At 45.8% G+C, this 19,412-nt stretch overlaps 1 protein-coding gene and 1 long non-coding RNA gene across 3 annotated transcripts in view; both read right to left on the reverse strand.

Moving 5' to 3' along the window:
* Positions 1–2,051: 2,051 nt before the first annotated feature.
* On the reverse strand, positions 2,052–4,502 carry LOC121557943. 2 transcript variants are annotated; one of them, XR_006658539.1, is made up of 2 exons: positions 3,509–4,502; positions 2,052–3,442 (listed from the first exon to the last, which is right to left on the reverse strand). It is a non-coding gene; the product is annotated as an uncharacterized LOC121557943 (long non-coding RNA). The 2 variants fall into 2 exon arrangements; XR_006658538.1 differs by having other exon boundaries at positions 2,052–3,475.
* Positions 4,503–5,809: 1,307 nt separating this feature from the next.
* The window catches only part of LOC121557945 (dixin-A-like), a 56,783-nt gene continuing 43,180 nt past the window's right edge, over positions 5,810–19,412 (reverse strand). Inside the window, exons 11-15 of the mRNA XM_045214845.1 lie at positions 16,202–16,268; positions 9,228–9,336; positions 7,555–7,663; positions 6,534–6,613; positions 5,810–6,435 (exon numbers count right to left, since the gene is read on the reverse strand). Coding sequence (XP_045070780.1) covers positions 6,414–6,435; positions 6,534–6,613; positions 7,555–7,663; positions 9,228–9,336; positions 16,202–16,268 — 387 coding nt within the window. The 3' untranslated portion in view covers positions 5,810–6,413. The remainder of the gene's footprint in view (positions 6,436–6,533; positions 6,614–7,554; positions 7,664–9,227; positions 9,337–16,201; positions 16,269–19,412) is intronic.

Genomic DNA, 19,412 nt, shown 5'->3' on the forward strand with positions numbered 1-19,412 from the left:
AGCTTCAGAGATTTTTGCAATTCGTTCCAGTCATTGGCAGCAGAGAACTGGAAGGAATGGCGGCCAAAGGAGGTGTTGGCTTTGGGGATGACCAGTGAGATATACCTGCTGGAGCGCAGACTACGGGTGGGTGTTGTTATGGTGACCAATGAGCTAAGATAAGACGGGGATTTGCCTAGCAGTGATTTATAGATGGCCTGGAGCCAGTGGGTTTGGAGACGAATATGTAGTGAGGACCAGCCAACAAGAGCGTACAGGTCACAGTGGTGGGTAGTATATGGGGCTTTGGAGACAAAACGGATGGCACTGTGATAGACTACATCCAATTTGCTGAGTAGAGTGTTGGAGGCTATTTTGTAAATGACATCGCCGAAGTCAAGGATCGGTAGGATAGTCCGTTTTACGATGGCATGTTTAGTAGCATGAGTGAAGGAGGCTTTGTTTGCGAAATAGGAAGCCGATTCTAGATTTAACTTTGGATTGGAGATGCTTAATGTGAGTCTGGAAGGAGAGTTAACGGTCTAACCAGACACCTAGGTATTTGTAGTTGTCCACATACTCTAGGTCAGACCCGCCGAGAGTAGTGATTCTAGTCGGGTGGGCGGGTGCCAGCAGCGTTCGATTGAAGAGCATGCATTTAGTTTTACTAGTGTTTAAGAGCAGTTGGAGGCTACTGAAGGAGTGTTGTATGGCATTGAAGCTCGTTTGGAGGTTTTGTTAACACAGTGTCCAATGAAGGGCCAGATGGATACAAAATGGTGTCGTCTGCGTAGAGGTGGATCTGAGAGTCACCAGCAGCAAGAGCGACATCATTGATATGTTGTTTGGGCATTGGAACCATTTCCCTGTTTGACCGCTAGGTTTTATGGGTATTATGACGCGTCCACTGTGGCGGACTAGGAGTTTATAGCATCAGTTACCAGTTTGATGATGAACTTCTCAGGGTGGTGAAAGGGCACGGGGATGATCTTGATGCTCCTTTCCAATAAATATTGAGGTTCTTATTATGGTGACATCATCGATGCTTGGCTGTACGTGCGCTCTTGGCTAGAGCGCACGTGCCAATAACAGAGTGGGAACACTCACTATAGAACGCAACATTTTTCGTGAGAAAACCATCAGTAGAGTTGGAAATGCAATGGAAACCCATTTAACATGTATTTTTTATTCGGTACATGGGAATTTACCCGCAAAAAGTATTTTTATGTGCACTAAGCCATCACGCAACAAGTCAATTTGATGGAAACGCATCTCTGGTGTTTTTATTAAAACATGGAGGTCTGGTGGTTTGGAGCGTTTATTAAAACATGGAGGTCTGGTGGTTTGGAGCGTTTATTAAAACATGGAGGTCTGGTGGTTTGGAGCGTTTATTAAAACATGGAGGTCTGGTGGTTTGGAGCGTTTATTAAAACATGGAGGTCTGGTGGTTTGGAGCGTTTATTAAAACATGGAGGTCTGGTGGTTTGGAGCGTTTATTAAAACATGGAGGTCTGGTGGTTTGGAGCGTTTATTAAAACATGGAGGTCTGGTGGTTTGGAGCGTTTATTAAAACATGGAGGTCTGGTGGTTTGGAGCGTTTATTAAAACATGGAGGTCTGGTGGTTTGGAGCGTTTATTAAAACATGGAGGTCTGGTGGTTTGGAGCGTTTATTAAAACATGGAGGTCTGGTGGTTTGGAGCGTTTATTAAAACATGGAGGTCTGGTGGTTTGGAGCGTTTATTAAAACATGGAGGTCTGGTGGTTTGGAGCGTTTATTAAAACATGGAGGTCTGGTGGTTTGGAGCGTTTATTAAAACATGGAGGTCTGGTGGTTTGGAGCGTTTATTAAAACATGGAGGTCTGGTGGTTTGGAGCGTTTATTAAAACATGGAGGTCTGGTGGTTTGGAGCGTTTATTAAAACATGGAGGTCTGGTGGTTGGGAGCGTTTATTAAAACATGGAGGTCTGGTGGTTTGGAGCGTTTATTAAAACATGGAGGTCTGGTGGTTTGGAGCGTTTATTAAAACATGGAGGTCTGGTGGTTTGGAGCGTTTATTAAAACATGGAGGTCTGGTGGTTTGGAGCGTTTATTAAAACATGGAGGTCTGGTGGCTGCACAGTTAGCCAGCTAACAAACATTCTAAAATAATGTCACCTTTTCAAGAGATAAGCCTGAGATGAGACTTGAAACTGGCATCATTGTAATAACTTCAAGGTATAACTGACTTGACAACCAACAACCATATTCAAGTTCAGCTTTCTAAATATATCAGTAAATCAGGAGATATATTTTACTCTTATCTGGCTTAACTTACTGATCCTGCTTTTGCAACATCCCAATGTTCTGATGTTCTGTCCACGGAACAGCTCAATGTTCTGATGTTCTGTCCACGGAACAGCTCAATGTTCTGATGTTCTGTCCACGGAACAGCTCAATGTTCTGATGTTCTGTCCACGGAACAGCTCAATGTTCTGATGTTCTGTCCACAGAACAGCTCAATGTTCTGATGTTCTGTCCACGGAACAGCTCAATGTTCTGATGTTCTATCCATGGAACATCCCAATGTTCTGATGTTCTGTCCACGGAACAGCTCAATGTTCTGATGAGAAGTCCACGGAACAGCTCAATGTTCTGATGAGAAGTCCACGGAACAGCTCAATGCTCTGATGAGAAGTCCACGGAACAGCTCAATGCTCTGATGTTCTGTCCACGGAACAGCCCAATGTTCTGATGAGAAGTCCACGGAACAGCTCAATGTTCTGATGAGAAGTCCACGGAACAGCTCAATGTTCTGATGAGAAGTCCACGGAACAGCTCAATGCTCTGATGTTCTGTCCATGGAACAGCCCAATGCTCTGATGTTCTGTCCACGGAACAGCTCAATGTTCTGATGTTCTGTCCACGGAACAGCTCAATGTTCTGATGAGAAGTCCACGGAACAGCTCAATGCTCTGATGTTCTGTCCACGGAACAGCTCAATGTTCTGATGATAAGTCCACGGAACAGCTCAATGCTTTGATGTTCTGTCCACGGAACAGCTCAATGTTCTGATGTTCTGTCCACTGAACAGCTCAATGTTCTGAGGAGAAGTCCACGGAACAGCTCAATGCTCTGATGAGAAGTCCACGGAACAGCCCAATATTCAACTCTACTGCAAAAACATTCTCCTTTGTTAACAATATAAAACATAATTCATTCTTAATTCTAAATATAAAAAAAAATCTTTAAAACCATATAAAAAATATAAATAGATTAACAGGAATGTATAATAAAAACAACAACAATGACAATTCAGCAGTGCTCAATCTACAGTAACGTTATAACTCAGTCAATCTCATAATCTACAGTAATGTCATAACTCAGTCAATCTCATAATCTACAGTAACGTTATAACTCAGTCAGTCTCAATCTACAGTAATGTTATAACTCAGTCAATCTCATAATCTACAGTAACGTTATAACTCAGTCAGTCTCAATCTACAGTAACGTTATAACTCAGTCAGTCTCAATCTACAGTAACGTTATACCTCAGTCAATCTCATAATCTACAGTAACGTTATAACTCAATCTCATAATCTACAGTAACGTTATAACTCAGTCAGTCTCATAATCTACAGTAACGTTATAACTCAGTCAGTCTCAATCTACAGTAACGTTATAACTCAGTCAGTCTCAATCTACAGTAACGTTATAACTCAGTCAATCTCAATCTACGGTAACGTTATAACTCAGTCAATCTCATAATCTACAGTAACGTTATAACTCAGTCAATCTCATAATCTACAGTAACGTTATAACTCAGTCAATCTCATAATCTACAGTAACGTTATAACTCAGTCAATCTCATAATCTACAGTAACGTTATAACTCAGTCAATCTCATAATCTACAGTAACGTTATAACTCAGTCAATCTCATAATCTACAGTAACGTTATAACTCAGTCAATCTCATAATCTACAGTAACGTTATAACTCAGTCAATCTCATAATCTACAGTAACGTTATAACTCAGTCAATCTCATAATCTACAGTAACGTTAACTCAATCTCATAATCTACAGTAACGTTATAACTCAATCTCATAATCTACAGTAACGTTATAACTCAATCTCATAATCTACAGTAACGTTATAACTCAATCTCATAATCTACAGTAACGTTATAACTCAATCTCATAATCTACAGTAACGTTATAACTCAGTCCGTCCTGTGTGTGACGATATACTGCAGAAAAGCATGTCCTTCATAAGGCTCAGTTCTTAAAGGATTAAGTAACAGTGTGTTCCTTAGCAACGCCTCGCTAGGTCCTTTAGTAACAGTGTGTTCCTCAGCAACGCCTCGCTAGGTCCTTTAGTAACAGTGTGTTCCTTAGCAACGCCTCGCTAGGTCCTTTAGTAACAGTGTGTTCCTTAGCAACGCCTCGCTAGGTCCTTTAGTAACAGTGTGTTCCTCAGCCATCTACACACAATACCCCATAATGACGAAGCGAAAACTGGTTTTTAGACATTTTTGCAAATGTATTAAAAACAGAAACCTTATTTACATAAGTATTCAGACCCTTTGCTATGAGACTCGAGATTGAGCTCAGGTGCATCCTGTTTCCATTGATCATCCTTGATGTTTCTACAACTTGATTGGAGTCCACTTGTGGTAAATTCAACTGATTGGACATGATTTGGAAAGGCACACACCTGTCTATGTAAGGTCCCACAGTTGACAGTGCATGTCAGAGCAAAAACCAAGCCATGAGGTCGAAGGAATTGTCCGTAGAGCTCCGAGACAAGATTGTGTCAAGGCACAGATCTGGGGAAGGGGTACCAAAAAATGTCTGCAGCATTGAAGGTTCCCGAGAACACAGTGGCCTCCATCATTCTTAAATGGAAGAAGTTTGGAACCACCAAGACTCTTCCTAGACTGAGCAATCGGGGGAGAAGGGCCTTGGTCAGGGAGGTGACTAAGAACCTGACGGTCTCTCCGACAGAGCTCCAGAGTTCCTCTGTGGAGATGGGAGAGTCTTTCAGAAGGACAACCATCTCTGCAGCATTCCACCAATCAGGCCTTTATGGTAAAATGGCCAGACGGAAGCCACTCCTCAGTAAAAGGCACATGACAGCCCGCTTAGAGTTTGCCAAAAGGCACGTAAAGACTCTCAGACCATGAGAAACAAGATTCTCTAGTCTGAAGAAACCAAGATTGAACTCTTTGGCCTGAATGCCAAGCGTCACATCTGGAGGGAACCTGCCACAATCCCTGGTGGTGGCAGCATCATACTGTGGGGATGTTTTTCAGCAGCAGGGACTGGGAGACTAGTCAGGATCGAGGCAAAGATGAACGGAGCAAAGTACAGAGAGATCCTTGATGAAAACCTGCTCCAGAGCGCTCAGGACCTCAGACTGGGGTGAATGTTCACCTTCCAACAGGACAACGACCCTAAGCACACAGCCAAGACAACACAGGAGTGGCTTCAGGATAAGTCTCTGAATGTCCTTGAGTGGCCCAGCCAGAGGCCGGACTTGAACCCGATCTAACATCTCTGGAGAGACCTGAAAATAGCTGTGCAGGGACGCTCCCCATCCAACCTGACAGATCTTGTGAGGATCTGCAGAGAAGAATGGGAGAAACTCCCCAAATACAGGTGTGCCAAGCTTGTAGCGTCATACCCAAAGAAGACCAGAGGCTGTAATCGCTGCCAAAGGTGCTTCAACAAAGTACTGAGTAAATGGTCTGAATACTTATGTAAATGTGATATTTCAATTTTTGCTTTGTCATTATGGGGTATTGTGTGTAGTTTGATTAATGTATTTAAAAAAAAATCCATTTTAGAATAAGGCTGTAACGTAACAAAATGTGTAAAAAGTAAATGGGTCTGAATACTTTCTGAATGCAATGTATGTCCTTTAGTTCCTCAACAGCTAGGTCCTTTAGTTCCTCAACAGCTAGGTCCTTTAGTTCCTCAACAGCTAGGTCCTTTAGTTCCTCAACAGCTAGGTCCTTTAGTTCCTCAACAGCTAGGTCATTTAGTTCCTCAACAGCTAGGTCCTTTAGTTCCTCAACAGCTTGGTCCTTTAGTTCCTCAACAGCTTGGTCCTTTAGTTCCTCAACAGCTAGGTCCTTTAGTTCCTCAACAGCTAGGTCCTTTAGTTCCTCAACAGCTAGGTCCTTTAGTTCCTCAACAGCTAGGTCCTTTAGTTCCTCAACAGCTAGGTCCTTTAGTTCCTCAACAGCTAGGTCCTTTAGTTCCTCAACAGCTAGGTCCTTTAGTTCCTCAACAGCTAGGTCCTTTAGTTCCTCAACAGCTAGGTCCTTTAGTTCCTCAACAGCTAGGTCCTTTAGTTCCTCAACAGCTAGGTCCTTTAGTTCCTCAACAGCTAGGTCCTTTAGTTCCTCAACAGCTAGGTCCTTTAGTTCCTTAACAGCTAGGTCTTTTAGTTCCTCAACAGCTAGGTCCTTTAGTCCTGTGGAAAAATAAAGAACAATGACAGACTGAACACAGAAGGAGAAGTGTGCGTGTGTGTGTGAATGTGTGTGTGTGTGTGTGTGTGTGTGTGTGTACCTCTCCTCTCCATTGTCCTCCTCCACCCAGGCCACTATCTTCCCCTCCCAGCCTGGAACCAAAGCCTCGTCTTCAAACACCTACACACACACACACACACACACACACACACACACAACAATTTACCATCACAAAATATCAACAGATGTATAGATCACCAGACTCCTCCCTCCTCCTCTCCTCTCCTCTCCTCCCTCATCTCTCCTCTCCCTCCTCTTCTCTGCCCCTCCTTCCTTCTTCCCTCTCCTCTCCTCTCATCTCTTCCCCCCTCTCCTTCTTTCTCTCTCCTCATCTCTTTCCTCCCTCATCTCTCTTCCCCTCCTCTTCTCTGCCCCTCCCCCTCTCCTCCTCTCTCTTCCCCCCTTTCTCTCTCCCTCATCTCTCTTCCCCCCCCTCTCCTTCATCTCTCTTCCCCCTCTCTCTCCTCCCTCATCTCTCCTCTCCTCCCTCATCTCTCTTCCCCCTCTCCTCTCCTCCCTCATCTCTCCTCCCCCCCGTCCTCCCTCATCTCTCCTCCCCCTCCTCTTCTCTGCCCCTCCTCTCCTCTCCTCCCCCTCTCTCTTCCCCCTTTTCTCCTCTCCTCCCTCATCTCTCTTCCCCCTCTCCTCTCCTCCCTCATCTCTCTTCCCCCTCTCCTCTCCTCCCTCATCTCTCCTCTCCTCCCTCATCTCTCTTCCCCCTCTCCTCTCCTCCCTCATCTCTCCTCTCCTCCCTCATCTCTCTTCCCCCTCTCCTCTCCTCCCTCATCTCTCCTCTCCTCCCTCATCTCTCTTCCCCCTCTCCTCCCCCCTCCTCTCCTCCCTCCTCCTCTCCTCTCCTCCCTCATTTCTCCTCTCCTCCCATCTCTCTTCCCCCTCTCCTCTCCTCTCCTCCCTCATCTCTCCTCTCCTCCCTCATCTCTCTTCCCCCTCTCCTCTCCTCCCTCATCTCTCCTCTCCTCCCTCATCTCTCCTCCCTCATCTCTTTCCCCCCTCCCTCCCTCTCCTCCCCTCTCTCTTCTCTTTTCTACTCCCCTCCTCACCTCTTCTTTAACGGTACCAAACTCAGGGTCGAGGGCTTTGAAGTGGAATCTGTAGTTGTCATCTCTGTCTACTGCTGTCTTCACATCTCTCAGAGTTACCTTCTCCAACCTAACACACACCAAATGTTTCCAATCATCTTCTCATCCGGACTCTGCACCCTGCATGATCATCCAAATCTGCACATTGCTCTTTTCACTCTCTGCACATCCTGACTCTTGACATTATAGTTCCTCCATTACACATTGTTTTGATGAATACTTCTCTACATACAGTATATACAGGGCTTTCAGAAAGTATTCATACCCCTTGACTTATTCCACATTTTGTTGCATTACAGTCTCAATGGATTAAATATAGATTTTTCTCTCACCCATCTACACTCAATACCCCATAATGACAAAGGGAAAATGATTTTATAAAGAATTACAAATTTGAGTCTTTCTGGGTAAGTCTCTAAGAGCTTTGCACACCTGGATTGTACAATATTTGTTCAAGTTCTGCCAAGTTGGTTGTTGATCATTGCTAGACAGCCATTTTCAAGTCTTGCCATAGATTTTTAAGACGATTTATGTCAAAACTTTAACGCGGACACTCAGGATCATTCACTCTCTTCTTGGTAAGCAACTCCAGTGTATATTTGGCCTTGTGTTGTAGGTTATTGTCCTACTGAAAGGTGAATTTGTCTCCCAGTGTCTGGTGGAAAGCAGACGGAACCAGGTTTTCCTCTAGGATTTTTCCTGTGCTTAGCTCTATTCCATTTCGTTTTATCATAAACTCACTAGTCCTTGCCGATGACAAGCATACCCATAACATGATGCAGCCACCACCATGCTTGAAAATATGAAGAGTGGTACTCAGTGATGTGTTGGATTTGCCCCAAACATAACACTTTGTATTCATAATTTCTTTGCCACACTCTTTGCAGTTTTACTTTAGTGCCTTATTGCAAACAGGATGCATGTTTTGAAATATTTGTGTTCTGTAAAGGCTTCCTTCTTTTCACTCTGTCATTTAGGTTAGTATTGTGGAGTAACTACATTGTTGTTGATCCATCCTCAGTTTCGTGCAACTTATTATGTGACTTGTTAAGCAAATGTTTACTCCTGAATTTATTTAGGCTTGCCATAAGAAAGGGGCTGAATACTTATTGACTCAAGACATTTCAGCTTTTCATTTTGTATTAATTTGTAAAAATGTCTAAAAACATAATTCCACTTTGACATTATGGGGTATTGTGCGTAGGCCAGTGACAGACAATCTCATTTTAATCCGTTTTAAATTCAGGATGTAATACAACAATGTGGAAAAAGTCAAGGGGTATGAATACTTTCTGAAGGCACTGTACATGTGGATTGTGTCAATTCTGCGTCTATATATAAATGCCTGTATATCCTGTTTATAGTCTGCCTGTATATCCTGTTTATAGTCTGCCTGTATATCCTGTTTATAGTCTGCCTGTATATCCTGTTTATAGTCTGCCTGTATATCCTGTTTATAGTCTGCCTGTATATCCTGTTTATAGTCTGCCTGTATATCCTGTTTATAGTGGCACCATTTCACCAAATCAAATTACTGTAAATGCAAACGTATTTGTCGAATAACAGTGATTCTGAAACATTTCAAGGTCACAGATAAATTGGTTATGATTAAAGGTTTAAGTAAACACACGTACCTCTTGTTGATGTGGATCATGCAGGGTGTGTGCGAGCGGTCCGTAAAGTAGAGGACCTTAGTGGAACCACACAAGCTCAGCACCGGACTACTGTAGGAGTGGGCCATCTCTGGAACAAACACACACACAAGCTCAGCACCGGACTACTGTAGGAGTGGGCCATCTCTGGAACAAACACACACACAAGCTCAGCACCGGACTACTGTAGGAGTGGGCCATCTCTGGAACAAACACACACACAAGCTCAGCACCGGACTACTGTAGGAGTGGGCCATCTCTGGAACAAACACACACACAAGCTCAGCACCGGACTACTGTAGGAGTGGGCCATCTCTGGAACAAACACACACACAAGCTCAGCACCGGACTACTGTAGGAGTGGGCCATCTCTGGAACAAACACACACACAAGCTCAGCACCGGACTACTGTAGGAGTGGGCCATCTCTGGAACAAACACACACACAAGCTCAGCACCGGACTACTGTAGGAGTGGGCCATCTCTGGAACAAACACACACACAAGCTCAGCACCGGACTACTGTAGGAGTGGGCCATCTCTGGAACAAACACACACACAAGCTCAGCACCGGACTACTGTAGGAGTGGGCCATCTCTGGAACAAACACACACACAAGCTCAGCACCGGACTACTGTAGGAGTGGGCCATCTCTGGAACAAACACACACACAAGCTCAGCACCGGACTACTGTAGGAGTGGGCCATCTCTGGAACAAACACACACACAAGCTCAGCACCGGACTACTGTAGGAGTGGGCCATCTCTGGAACAAACACACACACAAGCTCAGCACCCGGACTACTGTAGGAGTGGGCCATCTCTGGAACAAACACACACACAAGCTCAGCACCGGACTACTGTAGGAGTGGGCCATCTCTGGAACAAACACACACACAAGCTCAGCACCGGACTACTGTAGGAGTGGGCCATCTCTGGAACAAACACACACACAAGCTCAGCACCGGACTACTGTAGGAGTGGGCCATCTCTGGAACAAACACACACACAAGCTCAGCACCGGACTACTGTAGGAGTGGGCCATCTCTGGAACAAACACACACACAAGCTCAGCACCGGACTACTGTAGGAGTGGGCCATCTCTGGAACAAACACACACACAAGCTCAGCACCGGACTACTGTAGGAGTGGGCCATCTCTGGAACAAACACACAGCATCAGAAACAGGCGACACTTCGTGTGTGTGTGTGGCTTACATGTCTTTTTGTCGAGCAAAACCTGCCAGCGAAGGTCCTACACTGCGTACAGACCCCCTCACGCACTCAACGACCGCAATGTGTACAATATGTTGAGTTTCCTGTATTTGGGCGGGAAACAGTGAAGCGAGCTGTAGCCTTTTACCTGGTTAGGAGTCTTTTATTCATGGGAAACAATGTGTCTGTTTGCTGCTTTTCATTCAATCATCAATAGCTGTTCTTTATATGCACTGAAATAAATGTGTTCATATGGGCAGAATATTATCTATAGCTTATAGCAGTGATTCTCAACTGGCCTATAGCAGTGATTCTCAACTGGCTTATAGCAGTGATTCTCAACTGGCCTATAGCAGTGATTCTCAACTGGCCTATAGCAGTGATTCTCAACTGGCTTATAGCAGTGATTCTCAACTGGCCTATAGCAGTGATTCTCAACTGGCCTATAGCAGTGATTCTCAACTGGCCTATAGCAGTGATTCTCAACTGGCTTATAGCAGTGATTCTCAACTGGCCTATAGCAGTGATTCTCAACTGGCCTATAGCAGTGATTCTCAACTGGCCTATAGCAGTGATTCTCAACTGGCCTATAGCAGTGATTCTCAACTGGCCTATAGCAGTGATTCTCAACTGGCCTATAGCAGTGATTCTCAACTGGCCTATAGCAGTGATTCTCAACTGGCCTATAGCAGTGATTCTCAACTGGCCTATAGCAGTGATTCTCAACTGGCCTATAGCAGTGATTCTCAACTGGCCTATAGCAGTGATTCTCAACTGGCCTATAGCAGTGATTCTCAACTGGCCTATAGCAGTGATTCTCAACTGGCCTATAGCAGTGATTCTCAACTTTCTTTCTGAAAATTCTCTTATTCTCCTACAGTGGGGGAAAAAGTATTTAGTCAGCCACCAATTGTGCAAGTTCTCCCACTTAAAAAGATGAGAGGCCTGTAATTTTCATCATAGGTACACGTCAACTATGACAGACAAATTGAGGAAAAAAAATCCAGAAAGTCACATTGTAGGATTTTTTATGAATTTATTTGCAAATTATGGTGGAAAATAAGTATTTGGTCACCTACAAACAAGCAAGATTTCTGGCTCTCACAGACCTGTAACTTCTTCTTTAAGAGGCTCCTCTGTCCTCCACTCGTTACCTGTATTAATGGCACCTGTTTGAACTTGTTATCAGTATAAAAGACACCTGTCCACAACCTCAAACAGTCACACTCCAAACTCCACTATGGCCAAGACCAAAGAGCTGTTAAAGGACACCAGAAACAAAAGTGTAGACCTGCACCAGGCTGGGAAGACTGAATCTGCAATAGGTAAGCAGCTTGGTTTGAAGAAATCAACTGTGGGAGCAATTATTAGGAAATGGAAGACATACAATACTGATAATCTCCCTCGATCTGGGGCTCCACGCAAGATCTCTCCCCGTGGGGTCAAAATGATCACAAGAACGGTGAGCAAAAATCCCAGAACCACACGGGGGGACCTAGTGAATGACCTGCAGAGAGCTGGGACCAAAGTAACAAAGCCTACCATCAGTAACACACTACGCCGCCAGGGACTCAAATCCTGCAGTGCCAGACGTGTCCCCCTGCTTAAGCCAGTACATGTCCAGGCCTGTCTGAAGTTTGCTAGAGTGCATTTGGATGATCCAGAAGAGGATTGGGAGATTGTCATATGGTCAGATGAAACCAAAATATAACTTTTTGGTAAAAACTCAACTCGTCGTGTTTGGAGGACAAAGAATGCTGAGTTGCATCCAAAGAACACCATACCTACTGTGAAGCATGGGGGTGGAAACATCATGCTTTGGGGCTGTTTTTCTGCAAAGGGACCAGGACGACTGATCCGTGTAAAGGAAAGAATGAATGGGGCCATGTATCGTGAGATTTTGAGTGAAAACCTCCTTCCATCAGCAAGGGCATTGAAGATGAAACGTGGCTGGGTCTTTCAGCATGACAATGATCCCAAACACACCGCCCGGGCAACGAAGGAGTGGCTTCTTAAAAAAGCATTTCAAGGTCCTGGAGTGGCCTAGCCAGTCTCCAGATCTCAACCCCATAGAAAATCTTTGGAGGGGAGTTGAAAGTCCGTGTTGCCCAGCGACAGCCCCAAAACATCACTGCTCTAGAGGAGATCTGCATGGAGGAATGGGCCAAAATACCAGCAACAGTGTGTGAAAACCTTGTGAAGACTTACAGAAAACGTTTGACCTGTGTCATTGCCAACAAAGGGTATATAACAAAGTATTGAGAAACTTTTGTTATTGACCAAATACTTATTTTCCACCATAATTTGCAAATAAATTCATTAAAAATCCTACAATGTCATTTTCTGGAATTTTCTTCCTCAATTTGTCTGTCATAGTTGACGTGTACCTATGATGAAAATTACAGGCCTCTCTCATCTTTTTAAGTGGGAGAACTTGCACAATTGGTGGCTGACTAAATAATTTTTCCCCCACTGTAATAAACAATATTCAAAGGTCAGTCAATACGGAACATTTCAAGAACTTTGAAAGTCGCAAAAACCATCAAGCGCTATGATGAAACTGGCTCTCATGAGGACCGCCACAGGAATGGAAGACCCAGAGTAACCTCTGCTGCAGAGGATAAGTTCATTAGAGTTACCAGCCTCAGAAATTGCAGCCCAAATAAATGCTTTACAGAGTTCAAGTAACAGACACATCTCAACATCAACTGTTCAGAGGGGACTGTGTGAATCAGGCCTTTATGGTCGAATATCTGCAAAGAAACCACTACTAAAGGACACCAATAAGAAGAAGAGACTTGCTTGGGCCAAGAAACACGAGCAATGGACATTAGACTGGTGGAAATGTGTCCTTTGGTCTGGAGTCCAAATTGGAGATTTTTGGTTCCAACCGCCGTGTCTTTGTGAGACGCAGAGTAGGTGAACGGATGATCTCCGCATGTGTAGTTCCCACCGTAAAGCATGGAGGGGGAGGTGTTATGGTGTGGGGGTGCTTTGCTGGTGACACTGTCTGTGATTTATTTAGAATTCAAGGTACACTTAACCAGCATGGCTACCACAGCATTCTGCAGCGATACTCTATCCCATCTGGTTTGGGCTTAGTGGGACTATCATTTGTTTTTCAACAGGACAATGACCCAACACACCTCCAGGCTGTGTAAGGGCTATTTGACCATGAAGGAGAGTGATGGAGTGCTGCATCAGATGACCTGGCATCCACAATCACCCGACCTCAACTCAATTGAGGGACTTAGGAAAATTGCAATTGGCTCAGAACATGGTAGCACGGGTGGCCCTTGGATGTACACAGAGAGCTAATATTAATAATATGCATGTCGATCTCTCCTGGCTCAAAGTGGAGGAGAGATTGACTTCATCACTACTTGTATTTATGAGAGGTGTTGACAAGCTGAATGCACAGAGTTGTCTGTTTGAACTACTCAGCCACCCATGCATACCCCACAAGACATGCCACCAGAGGTCTCTTCACAGTCCCCAAGTCCAGAACAGACTATGGGAGGTGCACAGTACTACATAGAGCCATGACTACATGGAACTCTATTCCACATCAGGTAACTGATGCCAGCAGTAGAATCAGATTTAAAAAACAGGTAAAAATACACCTTATGGAACAGGGGGGACTGTGAAGCAACACACACAGGTACACACACACGATAACATACGCACTATACACACACGTACACATGGATTTTGTGTTGTAGATATGTGGTAGTGGAGTAGGGGCCTGAGGGAACATGCTTAATATGGTGTGAAATCTGTTATGAATGTATTGTAATGTTTTTAAAATGTATAACTGCCTTCATGTTGCTGGACCCCAGGAAGAGTAGCTGCTGCCTTGGCAGGAACTAATGGGGATCCATAATAAACCCCAGGAAGAGTAGCTGCTGCCTTGGCAGGAACTAATGGGGATCCATAATAAACCCCAGGAAGAGTAGCTGCTGCCTTGGCAGGAACTAATGGGGATCCATAATAAACCCCAGGAAGAGTAGCTGCTGCCTTGGCAGGAACTAATGGGGATCCATAATAAACCCCAGGAAGAGTAGCTGCTGCCTTGGCAGGAACTAATGGGGATCCATAATAAACCCCAGGAAGAGTAGCTGCTGCCTTGGCAGGAACTAATGGGGATCCATAATAAACCCCAGGAAGAGTAGCTGCTGCCTTGGCAGGAACTAATGGGGATCCATAATAAACCCCAGGAAGAGTAGCTGCTGCCTTGGCAGGAACTAATGGGGATCCATAATAAACCCCAGGAAGAGTAGCTGCTGCCTTGGCAGGAACTAATGGGGATCCATAATAAACCCCAGGAAGAGTAGCTGCTGCCTTGGCAGGAACTAATGGGGATCCATAATAAACCCCAGGAAGAGTAGCTGCTGCCTTGGCAGGAACTAATGGGGATCCATAATAAACCCCAGGAAGAGTAGCTGCTGCCTTGGCAGGAACTAATGGGGATCCATAATAAACCCCAGGAAGAGTAGCTGCTGCCTTGGCAGGAACTAATGGGGATCCATAATAAACCCCAGGAAGAGTAGCTGCTGCCTTGGCAGGAACTAATGGGGATCCATAATAAACCCCAGGAAGAGTAGCTGCTGCCTTGGCAGGAACTAATGGGGATCCATAATAAACCCCAGGAAGAGTAGCTGCTGCCTTGGCAGGAACTAATGGGGATCCATAATAAACCCCAGGAAGAGTAGCTGCTGCCTTGGCAGGAACTAATGGGGATCCATAATAAACCCCAGGAAGAGTAGCTGCTGCCTTGGCAGGAACTAATGGGGATCCATAATAAACCCCAGGAAGAGTAGCTGCTGCCTTGGCAGGAACTAATGGGGATCCATAATAAACCCCAGGAAGAGTAGCTGCTGCCTTGGCAGGAACTAATGGGGATCCATAATAAACCCCAGGAAGAGTAGCTGCTGCCTTGGCAGGAACTAATGGGGATCCATAATAAACCCCAGGAAGAGTAGCTGCTGCCTTGGCAGGAACTAATGGGGATCCATAATAAACCCCAGGAAGAGTAGCTGCTGCCTTGGCAGGAACTAATGGGGATCCATAATAAACCCCAGGAAGAGTAGCTGCTGCCTTGGCAGGAACTAATGGGGATCCATAATAAACCCCAGGAAGAGTAGCTGCTGCCTTGGCAGGAACTAATGGGGATCCATAATAAACCCCAGGAAGAGTAGCTGCTGCCTTGGCAGGAACTAATGGGGATCCATAATAAACCCCAGGAAGAGTAGCTGCTGCCTTGGCAGGAACTAATGGGGATCCATAATAAACCCCAGGAAGAGTAGCTGCTGCCTTGGCAGGAACTAATGGGGATCCATAATAAACCCCAGGAAGAGTAGCTGGTTGACAGAATGCCAAGAGTGTGCAATGCTGTCATCAAGGCAAAGGGTGGCTACTTTTGGTTACTACATGATTCCATATGTGTTATTTCATAGTTTTGATGTCTTCACTATTATTCTACAATGTAAAAAATAGTAAAAAATAAAGAAAAACCCTTGAATGAGAAGGTGTCCAAACTTTTGACTGTATATACATACAGTGCAGTACAGTGCATTAGTCCAACCTAAAACGGAGAACTGTTTCATGATCCTCCCCTTCTTCCTATGAGGAGCCACCACCAAAGTGTCGCGCACGGACGAAAGAGTCACAGAGCAGGAGTGTAAAATATAATGCGGTGCATCGGGGTGGGTGTGTGTGTGTCTGTGTCTGTGTGTGTAATCTTACTGTTAGGAGGCCAGGAGGCGTGCTGGTTGTGTGTGACGCTGTTGTGTCCTGAAGACTTTCCTCTCCCCTAAGGAACACAACACACGACAGTCAAGGGACTTCTAATAGCACAAGTTGAAAGAGAGAGTGTGTGTACCTGGTGTGTGTATACCTGGTGTGTGTGTACCTGGTGTGTGTATACCTGGTGTGTGTGTATACCTGGTGTGTGTGTATACCTGGTGTGTGTGTATACCTGGTGTGTGTATACCTGGTGTGTGTGTACCTGGTGTGTGTATACCTGGTGTGTGTGTGTGTACCTGGTGTGTGTATACCTGGTGGGTGTGTACCTGGTGTGTGTGTACCTGGTGTGTGTGTATACCTGGTGTGTGTGTATACCTGGTGTGTGTGTATACCTGGTGTGTGTGTATACCTGGTGTGTGTGTACCTGGTGTGTGTGTATACCTGGTGTGTGTGTACCTGGTGCGTGTGTATACCTGGTGTGTGTGTACCTGGTGTGTGTGTACCTGGTGTGTGTGTATACCTGGTGTGTGTGTGTACCTGGTGTGTGTGTATACCTGGTGTGTGTGTATACCTGGTGTGTGTGTACCTGGTGCGTGTGTATACCTGGTGTGTGTGTGTACCTGGTGTGTGTGTATACCTGGTGTGTGTGTATACCTGGTGTGTGTGTATACCTGGTGTGTGTGTACCTGGTGTGTGTGTACCTGGTGTGTGTATACCTGGTGTGTGTGTATACCTGGTGTGTGTGTATACCTGGTGTGTGTGTACCTGGTGTGTGTGTACCTGGTGTGTGTGTGTATCTGGTGTGTGTGTGTATACCTGGTGTGTGTGTGTATACCTGGTGTGTGTGTATACCTGGTGTGTGTGTATACCTGGTGTGTGTGTACGTGTACCTGGTGTGTGTGTACCTGGTGTGTGTGTGTACCTGGTGTGTGTGTACCTGGTGTGTGTGTATACCTGGTGTGTGTGTACCTGGTGCGTGTGTATACCTGGTGCGTGTGTGTACCTGGTGTGTGTGTATACCTGGTGTGTGTGTATACCTGGTGTGTGTGTACCTGGTGTGTGTGAACCTGGTGTGTGTGTATACCTGGTGTGTGTGTATACCTGGTGTGTGTGTACCTGGTGTGTGTGTACCTGGTGTGTGTGAACATGGTGTGTGTGAACCCGGTGTGTGTGTATACCTGGTGTGTGTGTATACCTGGTGTGTGTGTACCAGGTGTGTGTGTACCTGGTGTGTGTATACCTGGTGTGTGTGTATACCTGGTGTGTGTATACCTGGTGTGTGTGTATACCTGGTGTGTGTGTATACCTGGTGTGTGTGTGTATACCTGGTGTGTGTGTATACCTGGTGGGTGTGTACCTGGTGTGTGTATACCTGGTGTGTGTGTACCTGGTGTGTGTGTACCTGGTGTGTGTGTACCTGGTGTGTGTGTATACCTGGTGTGTGTGTGTACCTGGTGGGTGTGTACCTGGTGGGTGTGTACCTGGTGTGTGTGTGTACCTGGTGTGTGTGTACCTGGTGTGTGTGTGTACCTGGTGTGTGTGTGTACCTGTTGTGTGTGTGTGTACCTGGTGTGTGTATACCTGGTGTGTGTGTACCTGGTGTGTGTGTGTACCTGGTGTGTGTGTGTACCTGGTGTGTGTGTACCTGGTGTGTGTGTATACCTGGTGTGTGTGTGTACCTGGTGTGTGTGTGTACCTGGTGTGTGTGTGTGTACCTGGTGTGTGTGTACCTGGTGTGTGTGTATACCTGGTGTGTGTGTGTACCTGGTGTGTGTGTGTACCTGGTGTGTGTGTACCTGGTGTGTGTGTACCTGGTGTGTGTGTGTACCTGGTGTGTGTGTACCTGGTGTGTGTGTACCTGGTGTGTGTGAACCTGGTGTGTGTGTACCTGGTGTGTGTGTACCTGGTGTGTGTGTACCTGGTGTGTGTGTATACCTGGTGTGTGTGTACCTGGTGTGTGTGTATACCTGGTGTGTGTGTACCTGGTGTGTGTGTATACCTGGTGTGTGTATACCTGGTGTGTGTGTACCTGGTGTGTGTGTACCTGGTGTGTGTGAACCTGGTGTGTGTGTATACCTGGTGTGTGTGTACCTGGTGTGTGTGTACCTGGTGTGTGTGTACCTGGTGTGTGTGAACCTGGTGTGTGTGTGTGTACCTGGTGTGTGTGTGTACCTGGTGTGTGTGTACCTGGTGTGTGTGTGTATACCTGGTGTGTGTGTACCTGGTGTGTGTGTACCTGGTGTGTGTATACCTGGTGTGTGTGTAACTGGTGTGTGTGTATACCTGGTGTGTGTGTATACCTGGTGTGTGTGTATACCTGGTGTGTGTATACCTGGTGTGTGTGTACCTGGTGTGTGTGTATACCTGGTGTGTGTGTATATCTGGTGTGTGTATACCTGGTGTGTGTGTACCTGGTGTGTGTGTACCTGGTGTGTGTATACCTGGTGTGTGTGTACCTGGTGTGTGTGTACCTGGTGTGTGAACCTGGTGTGTGTGTACCTGGTGTGTGTGTATACCTGGTGTGTGTGTGTACCTGGTGTGTGTGTATACCTGGTGTGTGTGTATACCTGGTGTGTGTGTACCTGGTGTGTGTGTATACCTGGTGTGTGTGTATACCTGGTGTGTGTGTATACCGGGTGTGTGTATACCTGGTGTGTGTGTACCTGGTGTGTGTACCTGGTGTGTGTGTACCTGGTGTGTGTGAACCTGGTGTGTGTGTATACCTGGTGTGTGTGTACCTGGTGTGTGTGTACCTGGTGTGTGTGTACCTGGTGTGTGTGAACCTGGTGTGTGTGTGTACCTGGTGTGTGTGTGTACCTGGTGTGTGTGTATACCTGGTGTGTGTATACCTGGTGTGTGTGTACCTGGTGTGTGTGTACCTGGTGTGTGTGTACCTGGTGTGTGTGTACCTGGTGTGTGTGTATACCTGGTGTGTGTATACCTGGTGTGTGTGTACCTGGTGTGTGTGTACCTGGTGTGTGTGTACCTGGTGTGTGTGTGTACCTGGTGTGTGTGTACCTGGTGTGTGTATACCTGGTGTGTGTATACCTGGTGTGTGTGTACCTGGTGTGTGTGTGTACCTGGTGTGTGTGTACCTGGTGTGTGTGTACCTGGTGTGTGTGTACCTGGTGTGTGTGTACCTGGTGTGTGTATACCTGGTGTGTGTGTGTACATGGTGTGTGTGTACCTGGTGTGTGTATACCTGGTGTGT

The sequence above is a fragment of the Coregonus clupeaformis genome, unplaced genomic scaffold (genome assembly GCF_020615455.1).
Source record: "Coregonus clupeaformis isolate EN_2021a unplaced genomic scaffold, ASM2061545v1 scaf0324, whole genome shotgun sequence".
Lineage (NCBI taxonomy): Eukaryota > Metazoa > Chordata > Actinopteri > Salmoniformes > Salmonidae > Coregonus > Coregonus clupeaformis.